The sequence below is a fragment of the Lycorma delicatula genome, chromosome 6 (assembly GCF_047948215.1).
Source record: "Lycorma delicatula isolate Av1 chromosome 6, ASM4794821v1, whole genome shotgun sequence".
NCBI lineage: Eukaryota > Metazoa > Arthropoda > Insecta > Hemiptera > Fulgoridae > Lycorma > Lycorma delicatula.
The window spans coordinates 16,748,981-16,765,406 of record NC_134460.1 but is presented as its reverse complement, the minus strand read 5'-3'; the positions used below and the strand labels follow the sequence as shown (position 1 = coordinate 16,765,406).

The 16,426-nt window shown below is 30.6% G+C and overlaps 1 protein-coding gene across 13 annotated transcripts in view; it reads right to left on the bottom strand.

Annotated features, from left to right (window-relative positions):
* The window catches only part of LOC142326673 (uncharacterized), an 84,911-nt gene that overhangs the window by 54,651 nt on the left and 13,834 nt on the right, over positions 1 to 16,426 (bottom strand). For 8 of the 13 annotated variants that reach the window (XR_012756832.1, XR_012756833.1, XM_075369287.1 and 5 more), the window contains exon 3: positions 7,420 to 7,621. The exons of 3 other annotated variants lie outside the window; for them this stretch is intronic. Coding sequence is in view for 7 of the 10 variants with exons in the window: in XM_075369287.1 (XP_075225402.1) it covers positions 7,420 to 7,537 (118 nt within the window). In the remaining 3 variants the exon portion in view is untranslated. Of the gene's footprint in view, positions 1 to 7,419; positions 7,622 to 12,823; positions 12,997 to 16,426 lie in introns of those variants that run through there. 2 more of the 13 variants (XM_075369289.1, XR_012756837.1) reach the window with 2 other exon arrangements.

The window sequence follows — 16,426 nt, the reverse complement described above, 5'->3', positions numbered from 1 at the left end:
TTTTAATATTAAATAGAAATCTTTATTAAACAGAATTTTTTTTAATCTATTTAATATTAGTCTATTTTATTTAACGTAATTTTCTTTCTTTCCTGTTTAGCCTCCGGTAACTACCGTTTAGATAATTCTTCAGAGGATGATAGGTATGAGTGTAAATGAAATGTAGTCTTGTACATTCTCAGTTCGACCATTCCTGAGATGTGTGGTTAATTGAAACGCAACCACCAAAGAACACCGGTATCCACGATGTAGTATTCAAATCCGTGTAAAAATAACCGGCTTTACTAGGACTTGAACGCTGGAACTCTCGACTTCCAAATCAGCTGATTTGGAAAGACGCGTTAACCACTAGACCAACTCGGTGGGTTAATATTATTTATATCTAAAAAAAAAAAAAAAAAAAAAACTTTATCGTAACTAATTTCAATAAATTTATACATGACAAAATGAATTATTATCAATCATGACATAAATTAAGTTGACATCAATAACAAATTATACATGCAAAATCAATAATTAAAAATAATATAGCATGTACTGTACTTTACTTTGAGCGAGCCATTCATTCCGTTTTTGCTTTTTTTATCACATCGATAGTTATCATTTAAATTTACTTTTATGTTTTTACTAACCGCAAAGTTACTTACATAGACAAACACAAACATTTTGTTTTTAAAAATGTTTGGTTCTATTATCACAAAAAAAAAGAAAAATAATAGTAAAAATTTAAGTAAAATAAATAGTTAATACTTTTCAAATAAACTGTATAGTATTTTACATATTTACATGTATAAATATTTTTTTTTTCGAAATTCTTTGAAGTATGTCTACTACGACTTTTAGTTATTAACTGTCCCGCTTTTGAAAAAAGTCGTTCACTGGAAGCAGCGGTTGCAGGAATGCAAAGTCTAGTTTGCATTATTTTGAATAATCTTGGATAAATTAACCTCCTTTATTTCCACTAAGAGAGAGGATTTTGTGTTCTTGAGATGAGAAATTTATTTATATATTTATGTAACTCTTCTACCGATGTTTTAAATATATTTTTATTTTGTTTTAATGGTTTTTTTTTACTACTACTTCTATATTAACGGTGAATTATTTGGTTTAATTTTCAATCAAACAGTATATATTATCGTAAAATATTTTCAATAATAATAATAATAATAATAATAATGTTTAAAATGGTATTTTTGGTTTAATAAATAAGTTTTACAACTAAAAAAGGAATTTCTAACAGACAGTTGGGATTCGGTTCGCTTTAATCGATCAGAATCGTACCATCTGAAATAATTTCAATGATTTCCCGAGAAAAAAATTATAGATACGAAGTAACCAGGTGTACTTAACTAAGTTGATTTCCAAGGTGTTAACTGTTATAATAATAAACAAATTACTTATTTAAATACATTCTGGCGGTCAAATCAGTATATAAAAGTTATATATCATAAACATACGTAACTCAAAGCGTTATTTAAGATAAAATAAAAATACGGCCGACGGTACACGAATGACTTATGGAGAGGACCACAAGTCGCTTCTGAAAACAACTTAAGAATAACAAATTCTCATGTCAGGCTTACAAGGAAAAGTGAAGACTGGAAATAAATGGTTTCCCAAAATGCAGATAATATTGTGCGTGTAAGAACTTCATGTAGTGAGCATTATTACTCTCAGAGAAAGTAATTCTGACCGTTAATTTTACTATCTGAGGTATTTTAGATGTATTATAACAACAATAAAGTCTGGAGCAGATAGAATTATAACAGCAAATTAATGTGGCCGTTGTAAAACAAGGAGATGTTATCTTGGTGTTTTCAACCGATTTTATCTATTTATTTAAAACATGCCACCAGGCTAGGATATGTTGTTAATGAAACTCTACAAAAGAATAATGCCGAAGACAGTTTTGAGGAGTAGCCGAAGATAAAATGTAACCGATTCAGTAAAATAACATCAGAGTGTTAATATTTTATATTCATAGAAATATACATTTTTGTAATTTTTTCTAGCGAATAGATATTAAGGTCAAAAAAACACGTCCATACTCATACTCTCTCTTCCTCTCCCTCTATATATCTCTCTTTCACATAGACAAGCACGATTTGTAGAAGCAGATAATAAAAAAGAAACTATTAGATAATAATTTAAGTAAAAATTTAATTGTAGGCTGTACTTACCACGCTATGCTCCTAAAAAAATTAATATAATTACAATTCCGCTCCGATCACCGCGATACAAAAAAACTTAAATGATACAATTATACTCAGTAATTTTATTAATCCGACTATCAATTACCCGGACTTCCGCATTCATTTATCCGTAAAATATGCATATATTTTTTATTGTAAAATTTACTTTTATGAATTATTAATAGTATCAAAAAAAACTTCCTTTGTTGGAAAATAGAAAAGTAAATATATTCAAAATAAACATATTCATTAATTAACATCTATCAAAATCTCGATTATCCGTACCTCCATTCTCAAAAGCTTACCAGTAAGTAATTTGAAAATATATAATTAAAGATACTAAATAATCTGCTGAACCGAATGGTAGATAACGAGTTTTGACACTAGCACCGCACCTAATCATTCTTCTCGGACTCCGTTACTGAAGCAGAGACACTAATTACAATTGAATTGTTGCGAGTATCATTAAGGAGGGTAAAATATATTTACGGATTCTAACCAGGTACTTTCGGATTGGACAATAAATGTTCTACTACTGAGCTATCTTCACCAAACTTTCTCTCTCTCTCTCTAGAGGGCTATAGTCCCGAACGAAGCGGTCGGGCGATTATGTTCATTAGTTTATTTGTCAGTACATAGAGATATTACTGTTAATCCTAATGAAGTTTTAGATATTATGGCGAGAAATAAAAATCGACGATTAGCTTTATAATAATTCATAATTTTTATTGGAGTGTAAATAACATTATGATTCTTATTTGCGTAGTAAATTATGTATTAAATCTAAGCATATGTTTCGCGTTTCTCAAATGGAAGAAAGTATAAAAAATCGTTTCAATATAAAATATTTTCATTATTATTATTATTTTATGATCTCATCAGCACCCTACACAATATGTAATGTTAAATTACATAAACTTTAAAATACGTATAATATAAAAGATTAATACAATGTTGACTCTTGTGTTTATAAAAATAATCAGTTTTAAAATAAAAATGTTGCTGAAAGGTGCCGAATCCCAGACAGCCTTTGTATTTTGAATATGCTAAAATATTAATTTCATAATAAAAAAAATTAAAAATAATTTAACGTTGATATGCTGTCGATTCAAATTTGTTAATAGATGCATTTTGACGCGTCAGTAGAGTATTTGTTTTAGTAAACGCGGAAGACATAACAATTTTTATTCACCCGCTGTCTATCCGTATGTAGCAACGGTTGTTAGGAAACCGAATTCCCTACCTCACTTCGACTACTACAACCTTTCAAGGTTAGACAGCTATGAATCTGGCAACTCTGTACCCGCGGTTGCTAGGAAACCGAATCCTCACTTCCGCTACATACAACCAACCGTTCAAGGTTACACAGTTGGAACGTAAATGCATCACTTACTGTATTTTATAAAATTATAACTAACCAAAAATATAAAATTAAACCCTTTAACACTACAAACGTTTTCATCACCGATGTATTTATTTTTTTATATTGGTTGTGGCCATTATTTCGATTGAAATTATTGAAAAAAAAATACTTGTAAGTCAAAAATTGAATTCAAGACTTTTTTAATGTATGAAACCTAGCTAAACAACTGCCGATGGTGGTCTAACCTGGTCTGTCTAACCATGAGACTCGAACCTAACACCTTCATAATAAAATCTTTTATTATGAATTTATATATAGATGTCGATGTAAAAAATATTTATTTGTATAAGAAACCAGTAGAGATTGCGATTATAATGTTTATAGTCGTTGACCATGATTATGTACAATGTAACTGAAAATTGATCCCTTTATGTTACAGAATTTTTTTTTTTTTTTTAAGTGACAAATTTCTATCCAAAACGAGAATCAACTCAAATCTTCAATAAGCGGTTGCCGTAACATCTCGGCAACCGCTCGTCCGATTTTCACGATTCAAACGGCGTATGTATCGGCAGGTCGAGTGCTAAGTGTTTAACGCATCGCATACACTCTTGATCGACCGGATGTTGGTTATCCGGAAATTAAATCGTTTAGTCCTATGTTTTGATTGCACTCACCCACCGTAAAACGTACCGATCCGATCTTTCGATAAATACGCTCAAACCTGTGCGCTAGCGCAGCTGTAAATTATAAACTTATGAAGAGTAAAAAACAGAAAATAAAAAATATATAAAAGAAGTTTTTAAAAACCACTCTTATATTAAATGCCATAAAACGTTGAAAGAAAAAAAATTAAAACATCGCTCTTAAATTAAACGCACTAAAAGTAAAAAATAATTTTACGACGGTATCTCAGAATGGATTTGACAACAAGCTTTGGTGGTGGTATGTAAGATTACGTGAAAGTCACAGCTTAAATAAGTCAAAATGTATTTTGTTTTGCTTTCCTTTCAGATATATTTGCATGCCCCATTTAAAGTTATCACAGCTGCCTATGAGGCAGCTGTGATAACTGAAAGTTATTAACGCCTATGAGGCGTTAAGCCTCACAGCTGCAACAATCTGCCGACGGTGTAGAAGAAATTTGTTCTGTGTAACTTGTGAAATTACATAAGTTAATGCCGACTGTTGCCGCTAGTACCGTCACACATGACGGTATGCAAATTAAATACCGTCTTTAAATTAAATACATTATGCGATATATGAGCGCATAAATATTTTCTACTGATTTAAATAAAATAATAAATATTTTAATTAAGTTGTGTGTGTAAGCCGTGCATCAGAATTAGAAATAATGGCTAATTGAAGACTACAGAATAAGAAATTCACAGTCCGCTTATTTTATTCTATTCTTATAAAAAATTATACTTTATTTATATATTTTTGTAATTTCAAAACTAGTAAACGGTCGCATAACTTCCCCAGATTTCCTCTCGACTGATTTTTATTTCAAATACGCCATTGATATTTAGAGTACAATCGCGAAATATTTTTAAATATCGAGTAATAAAGTTCGAGTCAGATTTGAACCCCTTTGTCAAATGACGTTTTTTCTATAAAAATTATGCAGTACTGAAAGTATATCGAGATCCAAATAAAAGAGTAAACGCGACGGTTTTTCTTTTCTTTGAGAAATCTGAGTAAAAAATCGAAAGAAATTGGTTTGAGAACTGTATTTTTAGTAGTTTATGAGAAATCACGGTTAAAAGACAAACAATGTGTACATTTCCCGCATTATATGCTTCCGTTACTGAACCGTTTCAAAAAAAAATTTAACATCGGTTGTTTATTTAAAAAACGATTAAATTATTTCATTCTACATAAACAATATTACTGTGCCCATGTCACTTAATCCCACCCTTCCATTATCGATATGGTTCTACCATTTCTGTTTTTAGTTTTCTTTTAATATGTTAGTCTTTTAATAATATTTTCCTTGTATTATAGTCGGGTCAGCTGTTTTAAGTTTTTTTTGTACTTCTTTAAATTTTTTAAACTGCTGACTTTCTTTTATTTACGAGATACTTTAAGGTTGTTTCTTAGCTCTTTTTTTATCAAGTCTCTTTCGGTTCTATAAACTTCTAAGTCCGGTTTCTTGTTTCCCTTAGTTTTAAAACTTTGTTATAAACGGTTAAGAAATGTTTTTTTTTGTCTCGAGTGTTGTTAATTATCGATTAAACCTTTCGCGATTAGTTTTGTCGCTTGTTTTCTGTAAACTAGAGTTTGATATTTAAATCGTCGACGTAGATCTTTTCCTTATATGTGGCTTTTGTTTTTTTTATTTAACTGCAAAAGCACTTTTCGTCTTTTTATAAACATGAAAACGTGTATAGCTTTGTTAGCCTGGACTTGTATAAGTTTATAGTTCTTAAGCGAAGTCGGATATATATACTCCTATCAGATATTCAAATAGAAGTGAATTTAAAAATAATAACGTTACTGCGTTACGTTAAACATCGTTAAAGAAAATTTCTAATTTTATTGCTTTGTTCGTTTTTTTATTTAGTTCTAATGTAATAAAAAAAAGCTAACGCGATTGTTTCTGATGCCCGGCTTACACGCAAATTAGTTTAAAATATTTATCGCTTTATTTAAATACAATATTTTACCTTTATTTAATTCAGTGATTCTAACTATTGCGCGCGCGCGCATACCGTATTTAATTCGCGTGGGTGTGTCGGTACTATCGGCGACGGTCGGCACTAACTAAAATAAACACAACTTATATAGAACAAATTTTGCTTGTACGGTCGGCAGACCGGTGCAGCCGCGAGGCCTAACGCACAAGGCACCGACTCGACCGGGCGATCGAGTTCGGGACGAGTACTATTTACACTTTAAGTACTATTCATTTATTTAATTCTACCGTTCATCTGTGACATCACAACATCAGAACACTACAACAAAATTTTTCGGGGTGGGCGTGGGTTTTTGAAAGAAAACCACGCTTATTATATTATAAGGAATAAATATAGTCAAATCAAATTTAATTCGAATCTCTGACATATTTTTTTATGTACGTGTATCGATTCTATGAAATTATTTCGTAAATACAAAAATTATATTTCTCACTGTAACGAGAGTAATCCCGTCTAAATTTTTTAAACGTTCAAGTTGATCGTCGCATCGAATTTACAAACTTTATTAAGACTTTTAGTGAAGAAATTATTTTATCATAAATGATGTTTTTAAAAAGGTAATTCTATAAAATGTAAACTATACATTTTATATTTGCGTATTTTTATTTTATATTTTAATTTGTGTAATTAAATATATATGTATACACACAAGATGATTTAGGAGGAAAGAGAAATAATTTGGGAACCGATTTTAGAGCTTGAAATTAAGAAGAAGGGTTCCTACAAACATATGTCCGAAAACAGTTTGTAATCGAGTTACGGCTAGCATATTCAACGAAGAAGAATTACGAAGAAGCCGTTTCCCGTTAGATACTTTACTTAGCTAACATATGTTGTCGCGTAACCTACTGAAACGGAAATGATGTTCAGTCGTACAAATGACACCTTCACTTCTTTCACCTCAACGAAGGCTGTATATACCGAGCATCATTACAATCCGAGAAAGCAATTCTTATTGGTACCTCCTATACCAGAGACGGTTTATATTTATCACAATCGCAAGAAAGAATGCGAGAAATTAATGGATTCTTTCTTCAGGAAACGATGTATTATACACAGACTCCAGTTTGTGTGGAATGTATAGTAATTAAGTCTATATCAGATAGTTTTCTACCGATATAGAGTAATATAAATATTAAAATAATATTAATATAAAGAACCTTACCTAGATCAATAATGAAGGTCATTAAACACCAAAACAAAATAAACAACGTATAAGAAATAGTTAAACAAGAATGACCGCAGACACGAGGATCCAAATTGAACTGCATATCACACGCCATCTGTAATGTCGCTAGATTCCATAAGCTTTCGTTCTCTGCCACGCACGTTATTTCTCTGTCGCTTCAAACAACGTCCGAACAAATCTGCAAAATAAATTATGAAAATTGGCGCGCCAACTAAAATGTATTACCTACACTGTACTGTTTCTCCTCTCATAATAACAACCGACAGTATAGCATTAATGTTTTACAGATTTGAAAACTTTTAATTTTACAAAATAATAACTGAAACCAAATTTTCGCTTAAACCTATGTATACAAAGTTAACAAAGGAACGTAACCAACGTTAAACTGTAATGTTAAGGTTTTCAGTTATTTCCTTTTATTCGAACCCGGGACCTCCGGAGAGACCCTCTGTCTCGCTTCCTCACCATCACTGATCCCCCTACCAACCCCTCTCGCAATTTCTCTCCATCGCCCTCGCACCCACTCCCACCAAATCTCTCTCACACTACCCGCTCTCTCTCCCAGTCACTCTCTCACTCTCCCCCTCCGTCAATCTCTCTCGCTGTATGCGGTGGACTACTTAAACATGTTTGTATTTTTTCAATTTTCTCACTCAAAGTGCATTTTTACAAAAACTTTGTAATAAAAAAAATTGACCGTTAAGGTTTTTGCCGACGAGAAGAAAAGTTACAACGTCGTTTGTAGTAATAAAAAATTACGCGTATAGAATTTTATTTCGAAAATACGAGTACACCGTTAAATTATGTTACTTCAATTGTTTTTAAATTTCAGCGCTCCTTTGATCAGCTAAACAAACATAGTTTTTTTTGTAATTTATTTATTTCGCGTCGTTTATTATTGTACGTAATGAACTGTAACCTATAAGGAATGCCGAAATTCGAACCCAGAATTTTCGGTATATCAGTCGGTTAATTTACCAACCGATCGATCTGAGGGTCATTAAAACTTTCTTAAAAATAGTTTTCCTCTAAAAGAATGATCGACTATACATTTTCAACAATTTTGTGATTTTTTTTTTTAATTTAGCTTAAAAAATATAAATTAAACACGGGAAATGTTAAATATAAAAATCTGTAATGAACTATTTGTTGTATATATCTCGTTGTACTGTTTACGAATAATTTCTGCTTTAAATATTATGTACGCATAATTATTAAGATGATACACGATTATACAGAGTCATCTGCTGGATAGGGGGGCAGGTTTTTTTAGCGGGGGAGAACCCCGTACTGCCGTCAGTGCTGGCCTGACGGCGGCTGGCAGAGATTTTTCCTCCGCCTACGGAAAGAGAAAAAAAAAAGAATATTATTAAAAATACTGGTATCAACATTTTATTTTTATTAAATTTCAACTCTACCCGTATTCTATTTTCCCATTTTTGACAGCTGTTTTTAAACGCTGCACAGAGAAGTTAATACAGTATAAAAAATTAATGAAACTTATAGTAAAATCCAATATAAGTTACGTAAATTAGCAAGCGATTTAATAAATAAACCTCGAAAATGAGAAAACTATTTCACAAGAACAAAATATTTTTTATACATTTGGTAAATATAAAAAGCATACAAATGCTGCATAATAAATATGTACAACTTTATCCCGGTTTCAAAATCGCCACAATAAACACTTAAATTACTTATATACGCTATTACTATCTCGTATCAGACATATATATATATATATATATATATAGGTTATCCACGTTAAAAATGTACATTTATTTCTACTGTGGAATTTTTAATCCCCATAATAATACTAGAAAGGCAACAACGACATTTTTAAGAAATTATACGCATAATAACTTTTAAGATACGAGTAATAAATAATTTCTTATTTTTTACCGTATTTTACGATAATTTATTCGGTTAACGTAGTTTCTCAAAATTTTTGGAACTCTGCTTCAGATCGTGCTTAAAACACAATTAACGTTTCGTTAATTATTCCGTTATATTTAATAAACGGATGTAGAAAGTTTAAGCATTTTAAAAGATTTATTACGTTTTTTAACGGGATTTAAAAAACATTCAGTAGAATAAATCCATAATACATCAGTAGATCGATTAACTCATCGTAATCAGGAAAAGGAAAGGTGGATATCGTTTTGATAATAACCGTAAATTAAAAGAAGTAGTCCATCTTTGAGTTAATGGAGTTTTTATTTCTGTAAACTACAGGTACGTAAAACTGATAGGCGACGGTCGTAAACGTATCAAACAAATATCACACCTTTATAAAACAATGCAAGCAAAACCGACATCAAAATCCGTTCAGCACGCAACACCCGGTCGGTTTACCGAAAACGATTTGGATGGATTTCAATTAAACAACAAATTTTTCTTTGAAATTACGAACGGTAACGTATTCCTTATAAAATTATGATCATTTCCGTCTTCATTTTCTCAATTTATCCACCATCGTGTCATATTAGTAACGTTTTCATCGGTTTCTTAACGTCTGCGAGTAAACTGTAATTTTATTTGCAATTATTTCTAAATTCGGAAAATAAAATTAGGTTGGAATTACGAACAAAATTAATATGATAGCTGCCGTAATTACAATGAAGTAAAAGTTAAAATAGAAAGCAATTGTAATGTTTACAAGCCGTAAATTTTAACGGTAAATATTGTTCGAGCTGGTTGTAAGTAATAGTTTAGATGAAAAATTAGATATTATTTGTAAATTACCCGTCAAGATTGCGATTATTATTTTAAGATAGGTAAATCGGATTCATATTTTAAGTTTTTTTGTTATTTTTGCGTAATAAAATAAATTTTATATCCATTGAAATGTTATTTTTTGAAAAATGCTTAGTAAATTTTTGGAAGGCGTAATTTGTTTTTATCTATTTCAAGAAAAATTGCCCGTAATAACGAATAAATTTGAGCGGTGCAAAAAAGTAGATTTCTTTGCTTGCGAATTCCGAGTTTTTATAAAATGTTTATAGCGCCTTAGAAATTAAAGAAATCTGCATATCAAACGGAAATATTTATAAAACAATCGAACTTTATGTTTCAACCTCGCTCGGTTCTTTTAATCTTGGATTTATTTTTATATTATGTTTTTATTTATTTTTATTTATGTTTTTTTAGTAAATTAACCGGAGGCAGGGGCAATTTTTTTTTCTTTACCTTCCTTCACCCCTTTTGAAAAATCGAAGTCGGTTGTTATTTATTCGCGTGAAAATTACACACATCAGAGAACCAATAGATTTACCGCTGAAAGAAAAATCTGAAAAATTATAAATACGGATTCTATTATTTATTATTAAAAAATGTTACGCGCTTTTTAAGTGTGTTAACATTTTCCGTTGAAAATACATTTTTTAAAAAATAATAATAAACGTTCTTCTGGTAGCGAGTGATCTTTATTTAAATATTCTACATTACATTACACAATTAACGATTACTAAAATTACAAGCGATAACAAAATTCTAATAGATATTTCACTAGTAATAATTTTTTTTTCTTTTTAACAGGTGACAAATTAATTTTATCTAATTCTAATGTTTTTAAACTTATATAAAATTCTGTGCGTCGAGACTAATCAAAACTTAGTTCATTATATAATTTTGGATGCCCGCGACTTTTATCGCATACTGTGGGTTATTTATTTATATAATTTTACCGTTATTAGGATCGATAAGATATATTCCTTAAAGTGTTTTAGTTATTTTTTACTTATAATTTACAACTTTTATTTTTACGTAAAAGGAAGTATTGTAATCGCGAATAATTTCGGTTTTCAGATTACAACGGAAATATCCATTTTCACTTGTTTTTGCGTGACGTCTGTACATATGTAAGTGCGTACGTAATTACCTCGCGTAGCTCAAAAACGATTAGCCGTAGAATGTTGGAATTTTGGATTTAAAACAGTTGTAACACATCTAGTTGTGCACCTCCCCTTTTGATTACAATCGGATGAACCAAAACCGTCCAAAAAAAGCCAAAATTTAAAAAAAATTAGATTTTGAACTTTTTCTTAACTGAAGTAATAAGCTCTGATCGAGAGGTTTTCTGCGATATATCGTAAGCGGTACTTGTTTTCATCGGTTCCAGAGTTATAGCCCCCAATAAAATTTTAATTAATGAAAGAAAGCGACCCCACGCACTCGTGGGTAAGACTACCTTTGCGGGCCCAGTTAAGAGTTAAATTAAAAACTTGATTATATATTTAATAATCTTTACATCACACGAATTTATTTTATTCGTTTTTCCGATTAACATTAGCAGTTAAATTACGGGTTCGTTTATTGACTTCATGTAGTTTTTAACTCTTAAGTAATTAACCGTTTAAAACAATATCTTTTTCACGTGTAAAGAAGGATATATTTTAGGTAAGAGGGCCGTATTAAAACCACGTGTTTTCGCGTCCCTCAGTTTTCTGTTTTTTATTAAATATTTATTAATTAAATATTTACTCGATTAGTATTAGGGCATAGAGTATATTTCTGTGAACATTTTCAAGTGATTTGATCAATTTTAGGACGATTCTGTGATTTATTGTAGAATTTTACGGTTTTTAATTTTAATATTAATTTTTAATAGCCATTTAAATGTTTATAATAAATGACGTATAGCTACTTCGATGACGCCATCTTTCTCGTTAAGTGTGTGTGTGTGTGTGTGTGTGTGTGTGTGTGTGCTGCCAGGCCAGCTGCGCTTCCCTACTCTGTTGCTATTGGTGCAGAGGGGACACGTGATGCGCCATGCTGCTCTGCGCATCTCAGTCACTGCTATGTAGTTAGTGCAAGAATTATATAAAAATAAAAAACCTAGACTTTAACGTAATATCTGTTAGAATTACTACTATTCCAGGAATACGCTTGCATATGCTAAATACTAACTCCTCCTTCACCCAAAAATACCCGGGAGCTGCTGATTACAATACAATACATAAATACGAGCCTTATAAAAATTTAATTCGCTAACGTCTAAAAATCTGGATTCCTGCAACTCTTTCTTGCGTAAAGTAGTGGGTTATTTCTATATAAAATTTTACTATTATTGGGGTCGATGAGATACGTTCCTATTCCTTAAAGTCTTTTCGTTATCGTTTCCTGATGGTCTGATCGGGTAGCGGTTACGTAAGATAAAAGAAAAACATAATAAATCGCATAAACGCTATTTAAAGTTTGTTAAATTTATAATTATATACCAGAATCGCAAGAAGAGTTTACGCGTCAACTATAATAAAGGAAAACAATACGGTAAATAACATTTACGCTACAAGAACAGAAGACTAAACTGAAAATATTACGCTCTGCATCGAACACACATTATATTTGCAAATACAAAAATAATAAAATCTAATTTTACCTTTTTTTATTACATTCCGACAACACAGAAACAGCCGCGAACAGTAAGTCAGAATTAAATAAAATATTTAGATACTTTAATCTTGTAAAGAGCTTAGCGCAATGATTTATCGATAACAAAACATTTACACTGCACAACGTACTCGTATTACAACGTTTATTATATTTGTTGACAAATTCTAGCCCGGTATTGCCAAATCGACAACTCTGCTGGCGACGTTGCTGTCTGCGACGTGTGTCCTTGACCACAAAATCTAATAATTTTTATTTTTTCCTTTTGCGGCACACATGACAAAAAATACTGCATCTCTGTTATATCCGTTTAATTAAATTTTCATTAACATCTAAAGAAACATATTTACAATTCTTATTTGTATCGCTAGATTAAATAATAAAATCTTCACAATTTATTTCTCGATCGATATTATTTCAAATGAACATAAATATTTCCATTACTTTTTGTTAGCACTAGACTAGATAGGGAATCTTGGAGAGCTGCATCAAACCCGTCAAATGACTGAAGACAAAAAAAACTTGTTTTTCCTTATTCTAATTTTTGTTGATACTATTCCAGTCGCATAAAATATCAGTTACATATTATTCATACAGTCGATTATCCTACTCTCTTAGCCCTCCTTTTTCTAAATAAGATACATCCCATATATCGTTTATTTTTTGAATTTTTAGAACTCAAAATCGTATTTTGAAATTTTAAAAACTAACTGAGATTATTAATTTTCCCTACTCCATACCCTGATGTTAGAATATTCCTGATCTGTGCTTTTCCCCTTATCGACCTAGTATCTATTAACTCTCTCTCCTGATCGAGCGATTTTTCATCCGCGTGTTTGTTACCGATGTACTGAAGCTTCATTTCTTCAAAATTTTCTGTTAGTTTTCGTTGCGGTACATCATTATGGCCGATAATGATATTTTTCTGTCGATTATCGTTTCACCTTGGACGATCTTAACTTTGCCGTTCTTCATTTTTCTATTAATTTTATTTCAAAATATCTATATACAGTACATCGCCCGTAAATTTTTAAGTATAATATAACGAATTATATGAAATCAAAGAACGATTAAACGATCGCCAACAAAAAACAAATAAACGAAATGACGATCAGCTCCGACTTGGCAAGAATATTGTGCGACAATATCAGAAGAGTAATGAACTAAAAGATACAAATTTTTTGCACCTTATTAAAGATCGGGCATGCATGTCTCAGTGTATATGTTGTTGTTCTTATGAGGGTCTATTTTTCAGTCAGTCTGTAATTAACTTTAATGTAGATAAAATTAAACAGAAATTAAAGTAGAAAATCCAAAAATAATACGATTATAAATTATAATTTTCAATTAATATTAAATAATCAGACACTTCACCAAATCTATTAGATATACACGTTTTTAAAATTCCATAAAATTTTATTTCACTAATAACTTCTGATTTTTTTTCATATATATATATATATATATATATATATATATATATATATATATATATATATATATATATATTATTGAATTGTAATTTATTGTATTTATTATTGTAATTTTTTTTTTTTTTAATAATGGGTTAATAATTATTAAAGCAATATATTTAAACTAAAAAAAAATGAAAGTTAAAAAAATAAATAAAAAATTAAAATAAAAAAACGTTATGAAGTGTGATTGGAATCGATGAGCCTTCCCTTTAAGATCCAAACATTTCATAAATTAAAATTTTATTTTAATTTCGATCGCAATCGAAAAGTGTGGTCCACAATTAATGTTACAACAGCCCTAATCTAAAATTTCAACATCCTACGGCTAATCGTAGGATTCGTTATAAATACCGAACATTTTCGGGTAACCCATCTTTTTCTTTCTTTTTCCTGTTTAGCCTCCGGGAATTACCGTCCAGGTATTACTTCAGAGAGATATGTATCTGTAAATGAGGTATTTTTACAGTCTCAATTCGACCGTTCCTGAGATGCGTGGTTAATTGAAATTCAACCGCCAAAGAACACCGGTATCCACGATCTAGTATTCAAATCCGTATAAAAGTAACTGATTTTACTACGACTTGAACGCCGGAACTCTCGACTTCCAAATCGGCTGATTTAGGAAGACGCGTTCACCACTAGACCGATTCGGTGGGTTAGTAAACATCACTGAGTTGTGATGTTAGTGTCCATGTCTGGTTCTTCGAACGTAAAAATTATAATTAATCTTAACGTCAAGCCTATCTAGGAAATATATTTAATGTAAATATAGTCTTATGAAAGCAAACAATACGAGGTGTATTTTCTCCTCCTTTTAGGTAATTAGTTATAAAGGAGGTAAACTCCTAACTCAAAATTTGTGTTAAGATTAACCTTCTCGGCGGTCCCTCTACCGAAGATTTATGACTTATTGTTAAGTCGTCATAGCTATTACGATAATAAAGGAATTACTTAAAACCGATTACGGTCACACATTACTGACATCAGATATTCTTTATTTCTCTGTTATAACATCCATAGAAATGTAGTCCCTACTCCAAATTATAGAACGTAGGAAACCCCCTTAGTTCTTTTGCTTTTCTTAACCGCCTATTAATAATCTGCCTCAAAATGTTATCGTTAATTTTAACCCTCTTCGCAGAATTTTCTGTAAAAAAAATAATCTGACGAGTAAGAAAAATCACCTAAATGTATCGATTAAAATTTATTTCATTCCTTTTTCATCAAAATGAAAGACTTTCAAGAAACAAATGTATCCCGTGTGCTCTTTCTTTTGCGCTCGTAAGTAACAAACATCTTTACCGTTGTACGATAAATTCTAATTTATCCTTGTATCTTTATTTAACATCACACTATTCGGTAGTCACTTATTCTAAAGAAAAAAAAACAAAATTACCTGTATTTTATCGAATCGGGCTATAGAACAGTTTACTTGTTCTTTGGAGTACAAGAAAGGAGTTAATTATTTTTCTGCTGTTGTTCTTAATAAGATCTAGTTAAATCTTTTTCCCCGTTAATTTAATTAAAATATTCTCTTTTACAGAAAAAAATAATATTCCGTTTTCAATGATTTTTTAATTCGTTTTTTTCATCGCTGTGTAATATGCGCTCAATGCCTTTTAGCTGTTTATTTTTTTGAATTTTATTTAATCTACCGATCATCTATGCAGATATTTAATATTTCTAAGAACTAATATAGACTCACCGCATCCAATTTTATTTTATATGTCGCTCTAATTAAAGTTTTACCTCTATTTTCTTTGATTTATCCGGTATTATAAGAGTTATTTTTTTATCGATGTATTTCCATCCTTAACCTTTCTTGATATTAATTGTATAATGCATTATCAGTGCAAAATATTTGTAGATTTAATACAGGTCTGTTGTCCTGTCACCGTCTGAAATAATTTTACCGTCTAGACGAAAACAACTTTATACTTAATTACATCGGGATAGGAACAGAACTTCTTAGGCGCACTCTTTGATTTTACATAATCGGTGTTATGCTAAATATATGCTGTAATTCTTTTCTCAAAAACAACCGCTTTAATGTAATTTAGTTAATTAGCGAATTCTTCGTTAAATACTAGCTAAAATAAAAAATGATAACTAATTGA